Source organism: Cavia porcellus, unplaced genomic scaffold (assembly GCF_034190915.1).
Source record: "Cavia porcellus strain 051 isolate PalLab524CR breed Dunkin Hartley unplaced genomic scaffold, mCavPor4.1 scaffold_1, whole genome shotgun sequence".
Lineage (NCBI taxonomy): Eukaryota > Metazoa > Chordata > Mammalia > Rodentia > Caviidae > Cavia > Cavia porcellus.
In genome coordinates this window covers 230,392,527-230,406,694 of record NW_026947484.1, presented here as the reverse complement: position 1 = coordinate 230,406,694, position 14,168 = coordinate 230,392,527, and the positions used below count along the sequence as shown (strand labels likewise).

The window sequence follows — 14,168 nt, the reverse complement described above, 5'->3', positions numbered from 1 at the left end:
TCTTGAGGGGGTGGGAGTTGGGGGTATATGTGGGAGTTAGAGCTTGGCAGTGACCACAAGAGGTGGACTGAATGGAGTTGAGAAAGGAAGATGGCCTCATAGATGTAGGCTTTATTCAAAGAGTGAATGGGAATACCTGACCTTGGAGGGAGCAGATCTCAGGATGAAGAGGAGCTTGCTTGGAGAGGCAGCCATGGCTGGCTCAGTGAGGTTGGGGTAAGGAGTAAAGGAAGTATCTATATGCTGCATCAAGAAAAGGCTGGGAAAGACAGGAAACAGGAGAAAGAGGTAACTTGTCTGCTCTGGGCTGCTTTACAGGTACTACGAGGTCAGACAGGTTAGAAGATGAGAGTGGTTTGACGAAGATAAAGCTTCAGTCACCACACTGGGCTCCTCTTGTGACCTCAGGACACCCAGGGTAGACTCCAGAGGCACTGACAGACCTTGCCCCGCATCGGCCCAGGGGGTTCTGGCTGACCAAGTGATTCCCGCCCCAAGCCTTCTCTTGTTAGTTGCCTACACACAGTTGGTCTTCCAGCCGCCTGGGCTGCACATGGCTCTCCTCGCACCATCCCACTGTCTGTCACCACGGGAGGCTCAGGCCCTCCTTTCCATAGTTTCTCCCACCCCCGGCTGTCATCTCCGCTCCTGCTCTTTTCATCTCTTTCAAACACATTTTGTACTTGCTGGCCCCGGGCCCTACATCCCTCCTTCTGCAGGCCTTGGCTCTCATCCTCAGCATCTTCCAAATACAAACTTCGCAATTGCCTCATCACTGATTTTGCTTTCCAGTTTTTAAAGTAAGTGTGACATTCAGGCAAGTGGAACTCTCGGTGCTGGAGCCAAGGCTGAGCCAGGAGCTCATAAGGAACTCCCTGCCCACATCTCGTTCTCAACTTAGCCCAGCTCCCATGAGCCATAGCACTGTGACTCAGAGGGGAGCAGACGCTCACCCAGGACCTCCCCAAGCTCATCTGCATCTGTCCCCTCTTTCTCCACTCTAGATCTGTCCCCTCTCCACCCTAACTTCTTGAGGAGCTTTTCTTTTTTTTCTACAGCTGTAGAATAGTGAGGAAAGATTATAGGGCCTAATGTCAAGGCTGATCCTGGTGGCAGAACTAAGCTGACCACTCACAGCCATGGCTAACGGTCACCAAGGACTTCCTAGACATTAAAGACTATGCTAACAACAACAAAATAGCCAATGCTCAATGTTTTTTATGAATTATTACACCTCCCTTTGGGTACCATCATGGCTCTTGTTTCACAGATTAAGAAACTGTGTCATGGGGAGTGTAACTTACCTAAGGACCAGCTAGTAAGTAGCCGAGTTGTTTGACCTCAGACCTCACAGAGCTAGAGATCAGGCCCCACCTTAGTCTACTAGTTTCCGTACTTCAGCCTCAGCTTCCTTCCTGACATGGCCATAATCTACGTGCTCAAGGGCTGCTGATGCCGTCACAAGAAAGGGACGGGAAAGCATTTCAGAAAGTCATACATAAACATAAGGCATGGATAGCCTTATTCTGAGGACTTATTTTAGGGTTCAAGGTTTTATTTATGAATATTGCCCCAAGTACTCTGGTCCCAGCCCCAAGCATCCTCAGGATTTCTTCCGGTCAGTTCTACTTGTTTCCTACCAAGATCAGAGACACATACCTTAAGTCACACAAGACAATGGTTCTGTGAAGCACGGAAGGGAAGTAGCAGTGGCACATGACAGTGTCCTGGGTATTTAAGGGAAGAGGCCTCCCCATTCTAGCCTGAAGAGCAGGCAAGTGGCTACTGCGTGCAGTCAGGCTGCTATCCATGAGCTGTGCAAGCTGCCAGAGAAAGGCCCTGTTGCTGCTGTTGTGTTCCTAGATCCAGGGCTTTCAGACAAGAGAAAGAACATGTCAAAGTAGCCTATACTTGTGTCTCAGGCTGGAAGCATCCGGTGTCCTCCAGAGAGAGGAAGACATGGAGAGTAGCGAGGGCTGGTACAAGGAAATGGACAAGCCAGCAATAAAAAAGGACTGCACTAATGGTACTGCAGGGCTCTTGAGTCCTGTTAGGAAGAGGAGTGTGTGAGGGGAAAGATTAATTCAGGGATGGGGGAGGGGAGATGCTGCCGAGCAAGAGGGTGTCATGTTTCTGGAAATAGCTTTCAACCTGATTCTGCTCCTAAGCTAGTTCCTGCACATTCTTACTAGCAGAAGTGTGTACAAATAACCAGACAGAGCTGGACGTGACCTTAACAAACAGCTCTGTCTTCTCTCATCTTAGATGTGAGGCAACAGACATCCAGGCAGCTGAAGAGGTTGTTGGGTCTTGGCAGAGGACCTAGGTCTGAACTAGGGATGTGGTGCAGAGGTAAAACACTTGTGTAGCATATGAGATCCTGGGTTCCATCCCCAACAGCCCAAGAAAAGAAGAAGAAAGGATGCTCATACCAGTTGTTTTTCTCCCTTTGCTTCAATTACACTGCCTCAGAATGTTGGGCAAAACAACAAAAAATAACCAGAAGAGAAGCAGGTGGCAGATAAAAGATTAGAATCCAGGCTTGATGCTTCATTCTTGGGCAAACGGCATAGACAGATGGAGAGAGGAGAGCAAAACACTCAACTAGGCTTTCAGCTGGCCAATATGCTTATGCGAAGGCACTCAACTTCACTGAATGCTGGCGAGAGGCACAGGTAAAAACAGTAAGGTACTATTCAGCCTTCAGAAAGGCTAAAACGGAAAGACAGACAACAGCAAGTGACTGATGACAAAGATGGAACCACTGGATCTCCGCTACAACCACTTCACTCCACGTTGGACAGAGTTTACAAAAGCTTCGTGGAATACACCCTGTAGAAACACATGCATATTCACCAGAAGATTAATCATAGGAATTCCAGCAACTAGAGCCCCAACCTGGAAAATCCTTCAATGAGCAGCAATAGTTGAAGAGACATACATATTGTAATATAATCACATAAAAAGAATACTATATACCAATCAGAAGGACTAAAGTGTACCTTGCAAAATGTGGCTGAATTTCATAGGTATAATTCTGAGGCAAGTCAAACACATGGAGTATGCAGTGTACAATTTCACTTTTATAAAGTTCAAAACCAAGTAATATTGATCTCTAGTGTTTGAAGCCAAAATAGTTCACTTAGAAGTAGGGTAACAACAGTGCTGGGGCACAAAAGTAACTTCTGGAAATTGATAATGTGCTCTTTCTTGATCTAAGAAAAAGGAAAGCTGTGTACACAAGAAGTATACGTGTGTGTGTGTGTGTGTGTGTGTGTGTGTGTGTGTGTGTGTTATACTTTGATAAAGATTCTAGTTAAGAAAAGATGAAGAGAGATTCTGGTCATGCTGCAGATTTTGGTTTTGCAGGAAAATTTCAAAAGTTACAGCACTGGAAGAATGCAATGCTGTCTATGAAAGCAGCATCTGACCTCAACACTGATACCTTCTCCACTCTGTCTTTGTTCCCCTTAGCATTGAATTGAATGGCCTAGAACGTAGACTGCAGGTCCTCCCTCCTCAGCCCTCTGCTTCTGTCACTTAGAAGTACACATCTGAAAGCCATTTTCTTTTACAAAGATATTCAGGCTGTTAACTGCAACCTGAGTTTATGGGGTACAGCATGTTTTCAAGGGCACATGCCACTCCTTAGTTGTGGTCCATAAGGTGGAGATGTACCAGTGGCCCAGGGAGGACAGGAAAAGGATACCCACTTAGCCACCTGGGATGTCTCTTCACTTGCACAGTACAAACTTTTAGCCTACATTTTTATTGACACATCCCTAATTGTCTTACATTTTGTAATTTGTAAATTCCTCATGGCAATATTTAACCCTAGTTAGTTTTTCCATCCTGACACTGAACGTATTTCTCCATCTCTCCATTTCTCTTCCCTTCACTTATCCCCCAGATGATGGGAAATGACGTAAGCAAGCCCTTCCCAAGAAGGAAGAAGAGAAATCAATCCCCAGAACCAAGGTGAACTGCTTCCTTGCAAAGCCATACAATGTTCTTCTTGTGTCACCTGCTTATCAAGATCTAGACCCACTGGTAGAACCCCAGATGACACTCTTTATTCTGTCAGATGTTATGTTGTTTTGCCTAAAGGCAAAGCTAAACTATAATTATCAAACTATTTTCATTGGAACACCCAGAATCCTCATACATCCTCTTCACCTGACCCTAAAGCACAAGTCAAACAACACATACCCAGTAAACGTCAGCATAAGGAGAACTTTATGTTGTGAAAGAATAAAATAATATAATATACATGTTTATTGTATGTTCCCTTAGCATCTGAACACTTGATTTGGACTTTTAGCCAAGCATACATGAGCTGTATGTGACTTTAGGTAAGTCTCTTAACCTCCTCACCTAGACACGTGGCCAATCTTTAGTGCCAGGTCTCTACAGCTCATGCCGGTGCTCAGTCCTGATACACAGTGGCTGGCTCGGAAATGAAGAATAGGCAGCAACTTTCCTCTCACAACCAGTGTTTGCTTCTCCCTGCCTCCTCACCTTCGGTACACTTCCTGGCTCCATGGACCCCAGCTCTGTCCAAGCTCAGCTGGCTCGCTGTACTTAGGGGAGGGTGCGAAACACTGCCTGTTTTGCCCTGTCCCACTTTGTCCTGTCCCCTCTCAGAAGCTCCCACACCGTGGTGCTAGCTAAGAGGACTTCTGAGGGCATCTCCTGGGGTCCCTTTGAGGATGTGGCAATGACAGAATGAGAGTCAGAACACTCCAGATTTTCTGAGTTAATTCTAAGGCTCTCTAACTGGAATCAAGACTTCCAGATAAGGTTCTTTAGAATGTTCTCGCCTACTCCTTTCTTCTGTCATTGAATACTTTAGGAAAACTAACTGATCCTTATAAAACGCTGTGGTTATTCTTCCTCCAGATACTCTCTCATGCTCCTCTCCCCACATGGAAAATCTACCACCCGGTAATGCTCTAAAGCCCCAGTCCAGATGCCACCTCCTCAAATAAAACCTCAGTCTCTCATCCACGTGAAAACCCCTTCTTCCACTCAGATCGGCTCAGCTTGTCTTATCTTTTTGCATAGTAAAGCTTCTCTTCACTACATGGACAGAAACAGCCACACTGAAACCCAGGGCAAGGGAAGAAGAGCCAGAAGTCTGTGCGGTAACTCCAGGGTCCCAGGAGGATGCCCTCAGTGCAGCCCATCTTGGTGCATTGGGGACAGGTCTCACGTCAGCTTCACCCACTAGATCATACACTCCTAGCTGGTAGGACCGATTCCTAGCGCAGAAATCCTTGGTAAAGGCTTAGATTGAATGAATAACTGGGCAAATGAGTAAGTGAATGAAAGGCACAATGCAAAGCTGGCAGAATTCACTAGGAAACAAAGTACAAGAAATAGATTAGCTAAGGCAGTTTGTCCAAATGAATTCTCACTAGCAGGTGCTATCGCTTGATTCTCTTTTGGAGGCTGAGGAATTGCCCCTTTGGGAAATTTCCCAGAAACTCACAGCAGGCAGTGGCGGCAGGGGCTGCGGACTCAGCATTCAAGGAATTGGGAGACCAGGAATGGAGACAAATCACTCAGAGGCACCTGTTATCCCAGCCTGTCTTTCCCCTCTGGAAAGAACCCCTCTGGAGACTACCTGTCCACTCAAGGCCCTGTAGGTGGCAGTGCAAATAGGTACCAAGGACGGTTTGGTTTTTACTGCAGATGTACTGCTCTTCCCTTGTTTCCTGTCCCAAAGCAACCTGAACTCTAAGATGCTCAGAGCCACTGTCAATGGTCTCACATCCGGGATTGAAAAATGGCACACAAGAGGGACTGGAAAGTAGCAGATAGGGTAGCTTGTTTGCAAAAGCTAAGTGTCTGTGATGGGTTTCCCCTCCCTTCCCCTCAGCCTTGATGCAGAATCACTAACTCTGTGCTGAGCTAGTGGAATAGCCTTGACTCTGAGGGAATATGAACATTTTTTACGCTTAGCTATTCCAGCCGTAAAGATTTTTATCCTATTACCGCTAAGTGACGAGCACAAGGAGAGAAATGATGATGATCTTTGGCAGCCATTCCAACCGCGTAAATACAAGGAGGGAGAAACACATTCAGAGACTGGGCCACTGCCCCTTCATTTCCCAGGACGAAAAGTAGCGAAGGAAAAATGTCTTCCTGGTGAGATGTATCGAAGTGTGGAATTTTCCCCCCAGGCAAGCAATGGGTGCCCCACTGTTTGAACCATTTAGCACCACACTGGATGAAGGCTGGGAGAATATGCCAGAGGGGAACAATCAGACCCAGCCAGGCCATAGAGGTGACCTAATGAAGCGTCTCCAGCTGTAGATCTGTGCAGTCCAAAGCTCACAGGCTCAGTCCACCCTGCCACCTGCTCTGCTGCCTTTCAGGCAATCCCATAATAGGCATTGCTAGGCAACAGCAAAAAAATACATTTGCTGTATCAAAATATTCCCCCCTGTGGAGGGGTGTGCCCCCATTTGATGGCTTCTTGTCTGCCAGACCTGTGCTACAGTGGTGATGGCAAGTCAGCAATTGTCACCAGAAAGGAAGGACTCCTGGGCCAGTTACTACTTTATGGACATCAGGGCTCCTCTGGGAAATCCAGGCCATACTCTAGCTAGAAATTCCCTTTTCCTTACACTGAAACCATTGTGCATGCCCCCTGCAACGTGATACACACAGCCACATCTTTTTCATCCTTGTAACCCCGGTGACTTGGAAACAGAGAATCTCCTAACAATTATTAGAACTTCAGGCCTTGGCATGACAGCTGAAACTTGGATGCCCATTGCTTTGCTCAGGTGAAGTGGGGTGGGGTCGGTGATGTGTGCACACATCTGGGCCAAGGCGATGACACCGCATCCAATTCATCTACAACTTCAGGGTTACCCACACCAGATGAGAAAATTAAGCCAAGAGAGAGGAACTGGAATGTGCTAAAGGCCTCTCTGGTTCCCACATCTCTACTTTTCCCACTTGCCCTGCCCTGGGGATGAGTATAGACCGCTGCAGAGACAGTCTAAAGAATGTATCAGGTTCTTCAAGACAAAATCATCTCAAATGGAGGTAGTGGGTATGGGTGGGGTGCTAACCCTGTGGAACACATGAGTAGGGACCCTAGCGCAGCTGTAGAAACTCCCTTTCCAAATTACACTCGATGTGATGTAGCTTACTTCACTGTCCAACCCCAGCCCCCCTGCTGTACAGAACTCCCCAGGAAAGGAGAGTCAAAGGCTGCCCAGGCTTATCTGCCTCTATTCCTTGCCTTCCCTCAGTTCTCCCACACTCAGATAAAGCAAGCTGCCTCCCCAAAAATACCAGGGACAATCAGAGAGCAACCAAGAGAAAATGCATACTGCGATCTGCTCCACACAGAGAAATTAAGCCCCGGGGCTCCTCTGGTGCTACTCCTATCACCTGAGCCAGAGGAGAGGCTCAATGGATCTGGTGACTTAGTCAGCTTAGGCCTGCAGTGTGAAGGCTTTTACCGCCTCCTCCTCCACCCTGTCACACGGCATCTTCAGATTCCTGAGCGTTTCACTCCAACACCCACCCTTTCGGCAGATTTTGCTCTAATGCTCAACTAATAGTTCTCTGTTTCAGGCGCCGTCCAAATGCATCATATAAATCAGAATCCAATTACTGTGGGAAGAAAATTGGAAGCAAATTTAATAAGCTCAGACCCCTCCTACAAACTGTTTCTTCACCCTTTTCTTTTCACTAATGAGAACTCTAAGGGGAAAAGCCTTTTTCCTTTAACTCTGTGGCTTCCTTCTCGGTCCCTTATAGGGGGGTCTTAAGGGTCCAAGAGGAATAAGTGGGCTTCTTTGGGCTCTTCTTTTCTTTTCTGCATGTAAGGTAGGGAGAGAGAGAGGTACAAGGTTTTTTCATTCTTACTCTCCTTCCGTTTGCTCAGTAAATGTTTACGGGATGCCAGGCACTGTACTAGGTGCTCACTGTGTTACTCAGCCTAGAGAGCAAGTGGTGTCCTAATTAGTAGGACGTTAGCTGCAAGGCAAGGTAGGAACCCACAAAGAGGCCTTAAGGGTACAAAGCCTATATCAACAGAGTTGGGTCCCATGTAGAGGTCAGGAGCCCAGTGTGGGTCAACAGCCATGGGCTTAGGAGTGGCCCTAAATAGCAGCCTCTTAGTGGAGGTGATACCAATTGCTAAGTGGAGCGGGGAGGGTATATTAGGGTTTTACTAGAGAAAACAGATACAACACGAGATGTACAAATGTATAAAAAATGACAAGATTGGCTTATGATGGTCAGCCACAGAGTTGGATGAAGAAGCGTGCAGGGGGTGTCTACATGCTGGAGGCCAAAGGATTCGATCCAAGGTCTGGAGTTCACCCTAGTGTCTCATGCAAGTCCACACCAGTAGGTTGATGGGTCTGCGACGGAAGGTCAAAAGCTCTATGATGAAAGTCTATGAAGAGTCTAGGCCAGAAAGCTGAAGAGTCTACACTGGAAGCCAGGAGGCGATGTCCAAACCAAAGGCAAAGACTGGAGCTTCTCCAAAGAATGGAATGCAATCATCCTTCCTCTTCCCTTTTATTCCTCCAGGTGATGAGCCACTCTAGGATGGGTCCTCTACACCCTAGGATGTAGAGTTGCTAAACCCATTTAATTGAGCTTCTAAATGTCTCAAGGTGACACAATCAATCAACCTCTATGGAAGGAAACAATAGATTCTGTGGATTAAGGAACTGGAAGACAGAGGAGGAGGAAGGAACTAGAAAGGCCAAAGTCTCAACAGAGGAAACACTAGAAGCCAGAGGCAGAAGTCCTGTCACCTGGAGAGAAGCAAAAGGTTGCTGCACAGAGTAGTGGGTGGCCTTATTCCAGGGCCTCTACCTTCTACTTAACCCTCGAGCCTTTCTGATGAACCAACCCACCCATGGGCTTTATCTGAACCCAAAGGCAAGCTCACATATTCAAGTTTACACTCCACGTGAGCAGGTCTCAGAATCACCTGCAGAGCTTGCCAAGCCAGATCACTGGGTTGTACCCCTGAAGATTTCTAGGTGAGGCCTAAGAATGGAATTTCTAACAACTTCCCAAGTGATGCTGGTGTGGGGAACCAGACTTTCTTGCTATCCCATATGGGACCTGTGGACCAGTGGCATTTGTTCTGGGAGCTTATTAGAAATGCAGAATCTTGGGCCCCAAACCAGACCTACTGAATCAGGCTGTCATAGGATCCCAGGATGATTTGTTGGTTTGCCTATTGAAATCTAAGAAGCACTTGCTTACAGAAGTGGTCTTCAACACTAGAGTCACCTGGGGAGCTTAGCCAGGACCTACTTCAGCCGATTAAAGTCTGAGTATCAGCATTTTTCAATGTTCCCCAAGTACACCTTAGAAGAAGTTTGGATCGAGAACTGCTAAGCCAGTCAATGCACATGACCAGCCCTCCACATTATAGGTCATTTGTGTCAAATATGGCATGTGTGCCACAGCAGGCTGTGGGTATCACTGCAAACTCCAAAAGGTTTTCCATCACTGCTGTAGACACTGGATCCCGCTCACTCTCATTTCTTTGGTATGGAGCCCGACAGAACCTCTGTGTTCCCCCTTCCCCATGATGCCTAACAACCTACTGATCATCTTCACAGCTCCTTCTCGTTTTTGAGCCACTAGTGCTTCCTCAGTTTGCTTCATCTCATGCCTGATGGTCTTCAGGTTTCCAGAAGAGATCTCCTATTCCATTCCGGGGCCCTGCAGCATCAGCCTGCCCACATCCCTGTCCTAACAGCACAGCTGACATCTGTTGAGTATTAACTATAAAGCACATCAATGTTTTTATACGTATTTTATTTGATCAATATAGAAAACCAAATTAGGCAGGATAATTGTTAATTTTATCCCTACTTTTCAAAAGGGGAAACCGAAGCATGAAAAAACTAAAACTAAACTATTTAAGTTCATTCAGGTGTTAGCAGCATGGCCAGGATGGGAAACAACGGAGTCTGATGTCTTCAACCTGGACTTAACCAAATGAAAAGGGCTGGTCATGCCCCATTGCTGGTAATACAGTCTTAAATTTCATTTCTGATAAACTGGTAAAAAGCAGGGCCAAATTCACAGTAATGATCATCACTGCAATTTTGCCCCCTACGGGACACATGACAATGGCTGGAAACATTTTTGGTTGACAAAACTTGGGAGTGAAAGCCTGCATGTTTACTGTATACTCTTACACAAGTTGTTAACACATATTTACATTTTTCTACAGTGCTATAGCCAGTGCATCTGTGTTTATCTAGGCTAAGTCATGGTTACATAACTGCATTCCCTGTGCACCTGTGCAGGACATGCAGGGTCATATCCTCAGGTGTCCTTAGACACCTCTGAGCTTTGAAGCAGTCTGAGTGGTTCCCATAGAGGGTGTTACTGGCCTTTAGTATGTTGAGGTCAGAGATGTTGTTAAAATCCTACAAAGCACAACTCTGTAGAAAGTACACCTTCCCCGAGGTCATCAGGGCTGCTGCTGAGAATCCTTTATCTTTAGGATGCTGGTCACAGGCAGCCATAACTGGTCAGAACCAAAACAAGCAGGGCATAGTAATGAAGCCCAGGGCTCTGTCAGCCCGGACAGGCAAGTCCCAGGAAGTCTGGATGAAGTCAGCGCAGAGACTGAAGTCATAGAAGTATTAAGGAACTTAGCTGGCGACTCCAATTTCATGGCCACAATTTCCTTGAAAACCAAGAGCAGGACTAGAAGGGCCCTTCTGTAACGAGAAAGGCTCTACCCAAAAGGCTCATCTGAGGGGAAACACAGGGCTGCACTGGCAGCTGCTAGTGTTCTCACCCCAAGGGTGACATCAATAGGCAGTGGAACCCTACCAAAATGTGGTCCAGGGACAGCTGATCCAGTGGATGCCTCTCATGGTACAAGGCTGAGCCATCAGCTCTCCCAGGTGGCGGCTGGTCCAAGGCACCTGCTCAGATTCCAATTCCCTGTCTTTCCTTTTCCTGCTCATTCTGAGCTCCACAAATCCAAAACTCTCTGAGTAATAGAATTGAAGCTCCTGCAGGGCAAGGATGTTGCCCTGAGGCAGACATATGGCTGATACATTTTCCCTTTTGTCTCCCCAAAGGGCGTCTCATTTTGTCTAAACCCTCTCTGCCACTCCTGCTGCACTCCCTGCAGGTCACAGTTCTCTAACAGATCGAGAGAGCCCATCGGGTTCACTGTGAAGCCTAGAGCAGAGCTAGTGAGCTGGGCTCCTTGGGGATAGGCACGGGCTCTTCACCACCTACCACAGCGAATGTATCCAGCCCTCGACAAACTTTCATTTCTGTCTTTCAAATCAGAGAGATGTCAGGGGCTGGGGATTTAGCTCAGCGGCATAAGCGCCTGCCTTGCAAGCAGGCAGTCATGAGTTCGATCCCTGGTACAGATAAAAAGGAAAAAGACAAAAAAAAAAAAAAAAATCAGAGAGATGTGTGCAGAAATCAGTTCTGCTCTAAGTATCCCCAGGTGACTGCTTGGTGAGCTCATGGCGCCTCTTGTCTGCAGCTGGGAGCAGCCACAGGTGTCTCCTGGAGCACTCCCCCTGTGAGGCATCAGCTGCTTTCCTGGCTAGCAGTGTCTCCTGGGCACCTTGGCATCCAGACCCTGGACAAGGGAGGGACCACCTGCCTGAGACCCAGTGGGACTCCCGAGCCTCCTGTCTCCTCCCTTCTCCCTACTATTCTATAAGTAGGTTCTGCTCAGAGAAATAAAAGAACTTGATATTTAAATACAATTCTCTCTCATGCCAAGGAGCAAGGCAGGTCCTGGGGATTTAAATATGACTAATAATAGAAATTTAAATAAAACTGACTTAAGATGCTTTCAGGCCAGCAAAAGGGAGCACACATGGCCCATGCCCTGGGCCTAGGCCTGTAGGGGGTGCCAGGTACTTTGAAGGTAGAGTTATACAGTATTGTTAGGACTATCAGAGTTAGAAGAAGCCAGAATATCACCCAGTTCATCCCCATACTATATTTATGGGGGAACCCAGACTGCAGCTCCCTTTGGGAATGATGCTGATTAACCAGGTCGAGGGCTCCCAGAAGATACATGCTATATTAGACAAGGTTTTTAAGTTGTGCAACCTAGTTGGGAAACTTGAGTTCACAAGCTTTCCTATAATGTAACTTAAGAACTACCAAAGTAATCATCCTCTTAGGTCATGGAAATTCTTACTTCCTTATATAGCACATAAACCCCAGTTTCTACAAGGTGGGTGCCCACAGACCCAAACACATGTAGTTAGCTAAGAAGCCAATGCCGGTACCTTAGTCTCTCAGTACACACTACCTTCAACATATCCACCCTCCAATGGCCATCCGCTGCTTGGGGCTGGAGCAAAGTCAGTTTCCTGATGCAGATAGGAAATACAACCATGGTGCTCTTTGGCACCGATGGATCCCTGGGATGGAGGCCAGGAGGTGGGAGGAGTGTGCTGAAGCTGGGACTCCTTGCTTACTCATCTCCAGGAAGCTCAAGGGCTGCCTCGACTCCATGAATGGCTAGAGACATTCATGAGACAAAGGATCTTCACAGACATTCTTTTTGCTAAAAAACAAAGCTTTCCACCAGACCCAATCTCTGCTGCCCACTGAAGGTGTGGCCTGACCAAGGGGATGGCAGAAGGGGGGCTGTGTGAAGGGGCTCCTTGAAAGGCAGATTTGGCAATCAAAGACAAGAGGACCCTCACCTTCCCTTCTCATACGCAAGATGCACAAGGCTAGCACAGGAAAGGCCTGTCCCAGGGTTGGAAGAGACATCAGCCTGACTTCCTGGGCTGCACCCATCCTGGCTCCCTCTACTCTGAAACCCAGGCAGGGACATGGGAATCCACAAGGGTAAACAACTACAGCAAAGCATTTTCAGGGCCTCATGAGTTCATAGAAGTGTCACCTGGGGTAACTACCAGGTGACGGGGAAGGTATAACTCATCCTTTCCAATCCCCAGTGGAAAGGTAGGAGGCTTTGGGATGTCTTGTGGCAATCAGCAGCAAAGATGGGGTAAATTACCTCATCATCATCCCTTTAGTGTCCAGTGGGGAACACGTTGGTCAACCTGTGGCAACTCTTAGCACCAGCCCCTACACACAGTGGGCCCCCAACTCCAGCCAGCTCGGGGTCCTTCTGGACAGAAGGAGGGGTGTGAGTACCAGCCTGGGAGAAAGAGGAAGTACCTGGGATGGCGAGTGTCCGGGACAGCCCGATTGCTGGAAATCCGCTCGCTCTCTCTCTGGTTGAAAGCGTACAGCTTATAGGGGTCATCACCAACACGCCACTTTTTGGCATTCAGATACCGTCGTTCATCAAACTGCTCCCACAGGTCATCCCAGTCAGCATCCGAAGGCTGTGTGGGACACGGATAGAAAGTCTGTGAGAATGGCCTGCTGTCCTCTTCTAGACACCTGTCCACTTATTAGCACACAACCACAGAGACCAGGCTCATTCTAGTAACACTGGATTCGAAGATGATGCCAGAGACAGAACATTAATGAACGCATCAGCATCAGGAACAAACAGAACAATGACAATAGTGGCCGTTACCATTTACTGAGTGTTAAATTCTTGGCTCTGCTCCAGGACTTGGACTTATACTATCTCATGTAATTCTTACAGCATTTTAAGATGTAATCACTCATAATCCCATCACACAGAGAAAGCAGCTTCTGTAGGTAAGTATCTTGCCCAAGATCCCACACTGAGGAAGTGGCAGCACTGAGATTTGAATTCCAGTATCCTGACCCCACAGACCATCTCTTTCCAGGACAATTTGAGGACTCCTGACATAGTGGCCGACACAGAGTAAGTATGCAATGACAATCTTCATCTCCACTGCTAGTGTGGCAGCAGCAGGAAGCAGGCCATCCATCTCTGACTACCTACCAGAGTCTCTTCCTCTTTCAAATCAAGAACCTGTGTCTATTTTTAGGGGGCATCCATGGGAGAGCGAGTTACAAGCTTGGCCATTCATATATGGATGCAGACACAGCAATGTAGAAGATGCATAATGGCTTTTGTATTTATTTTCACTAAGACCCTCTGGGCTGAGCAGGGAAGATGAGGTTCCAGAAAGGTCCCTGGCCTGTCTGCGGTCAGTCACTGGCAAGAAGTAGAGACCAGGCCATAGCAGCAAGAGGCTGCCTCCTCTCCAGAG

The 14,168-nt window shown here is 47.4% G+C and overlaps 1 protein-coding gene across 1 annotated transcript in view; it reads right to left on the bottom strand.

The window, feature by feature from the left end:
- Galnt14 (polypeptide N-acetylgalactosaminyltransferase 14) overlaps positions 1-14,168 on the bottom strand; it is a 212,719-nt gene that overhangs the window by 65,771 nt on the left and 132,780 nt on the right. Inside the window, exon 2 of the mRNA XM_063230269.1 lies at positions 13,192-13,361. Within this exon, the coding sequence (XP_063086339.1) occupies positions 13,192-13,361 (170 nt within the window). The remainder of the gene's footprint in view (positions 1-13,191; positions 13,362-14,168) is intronic.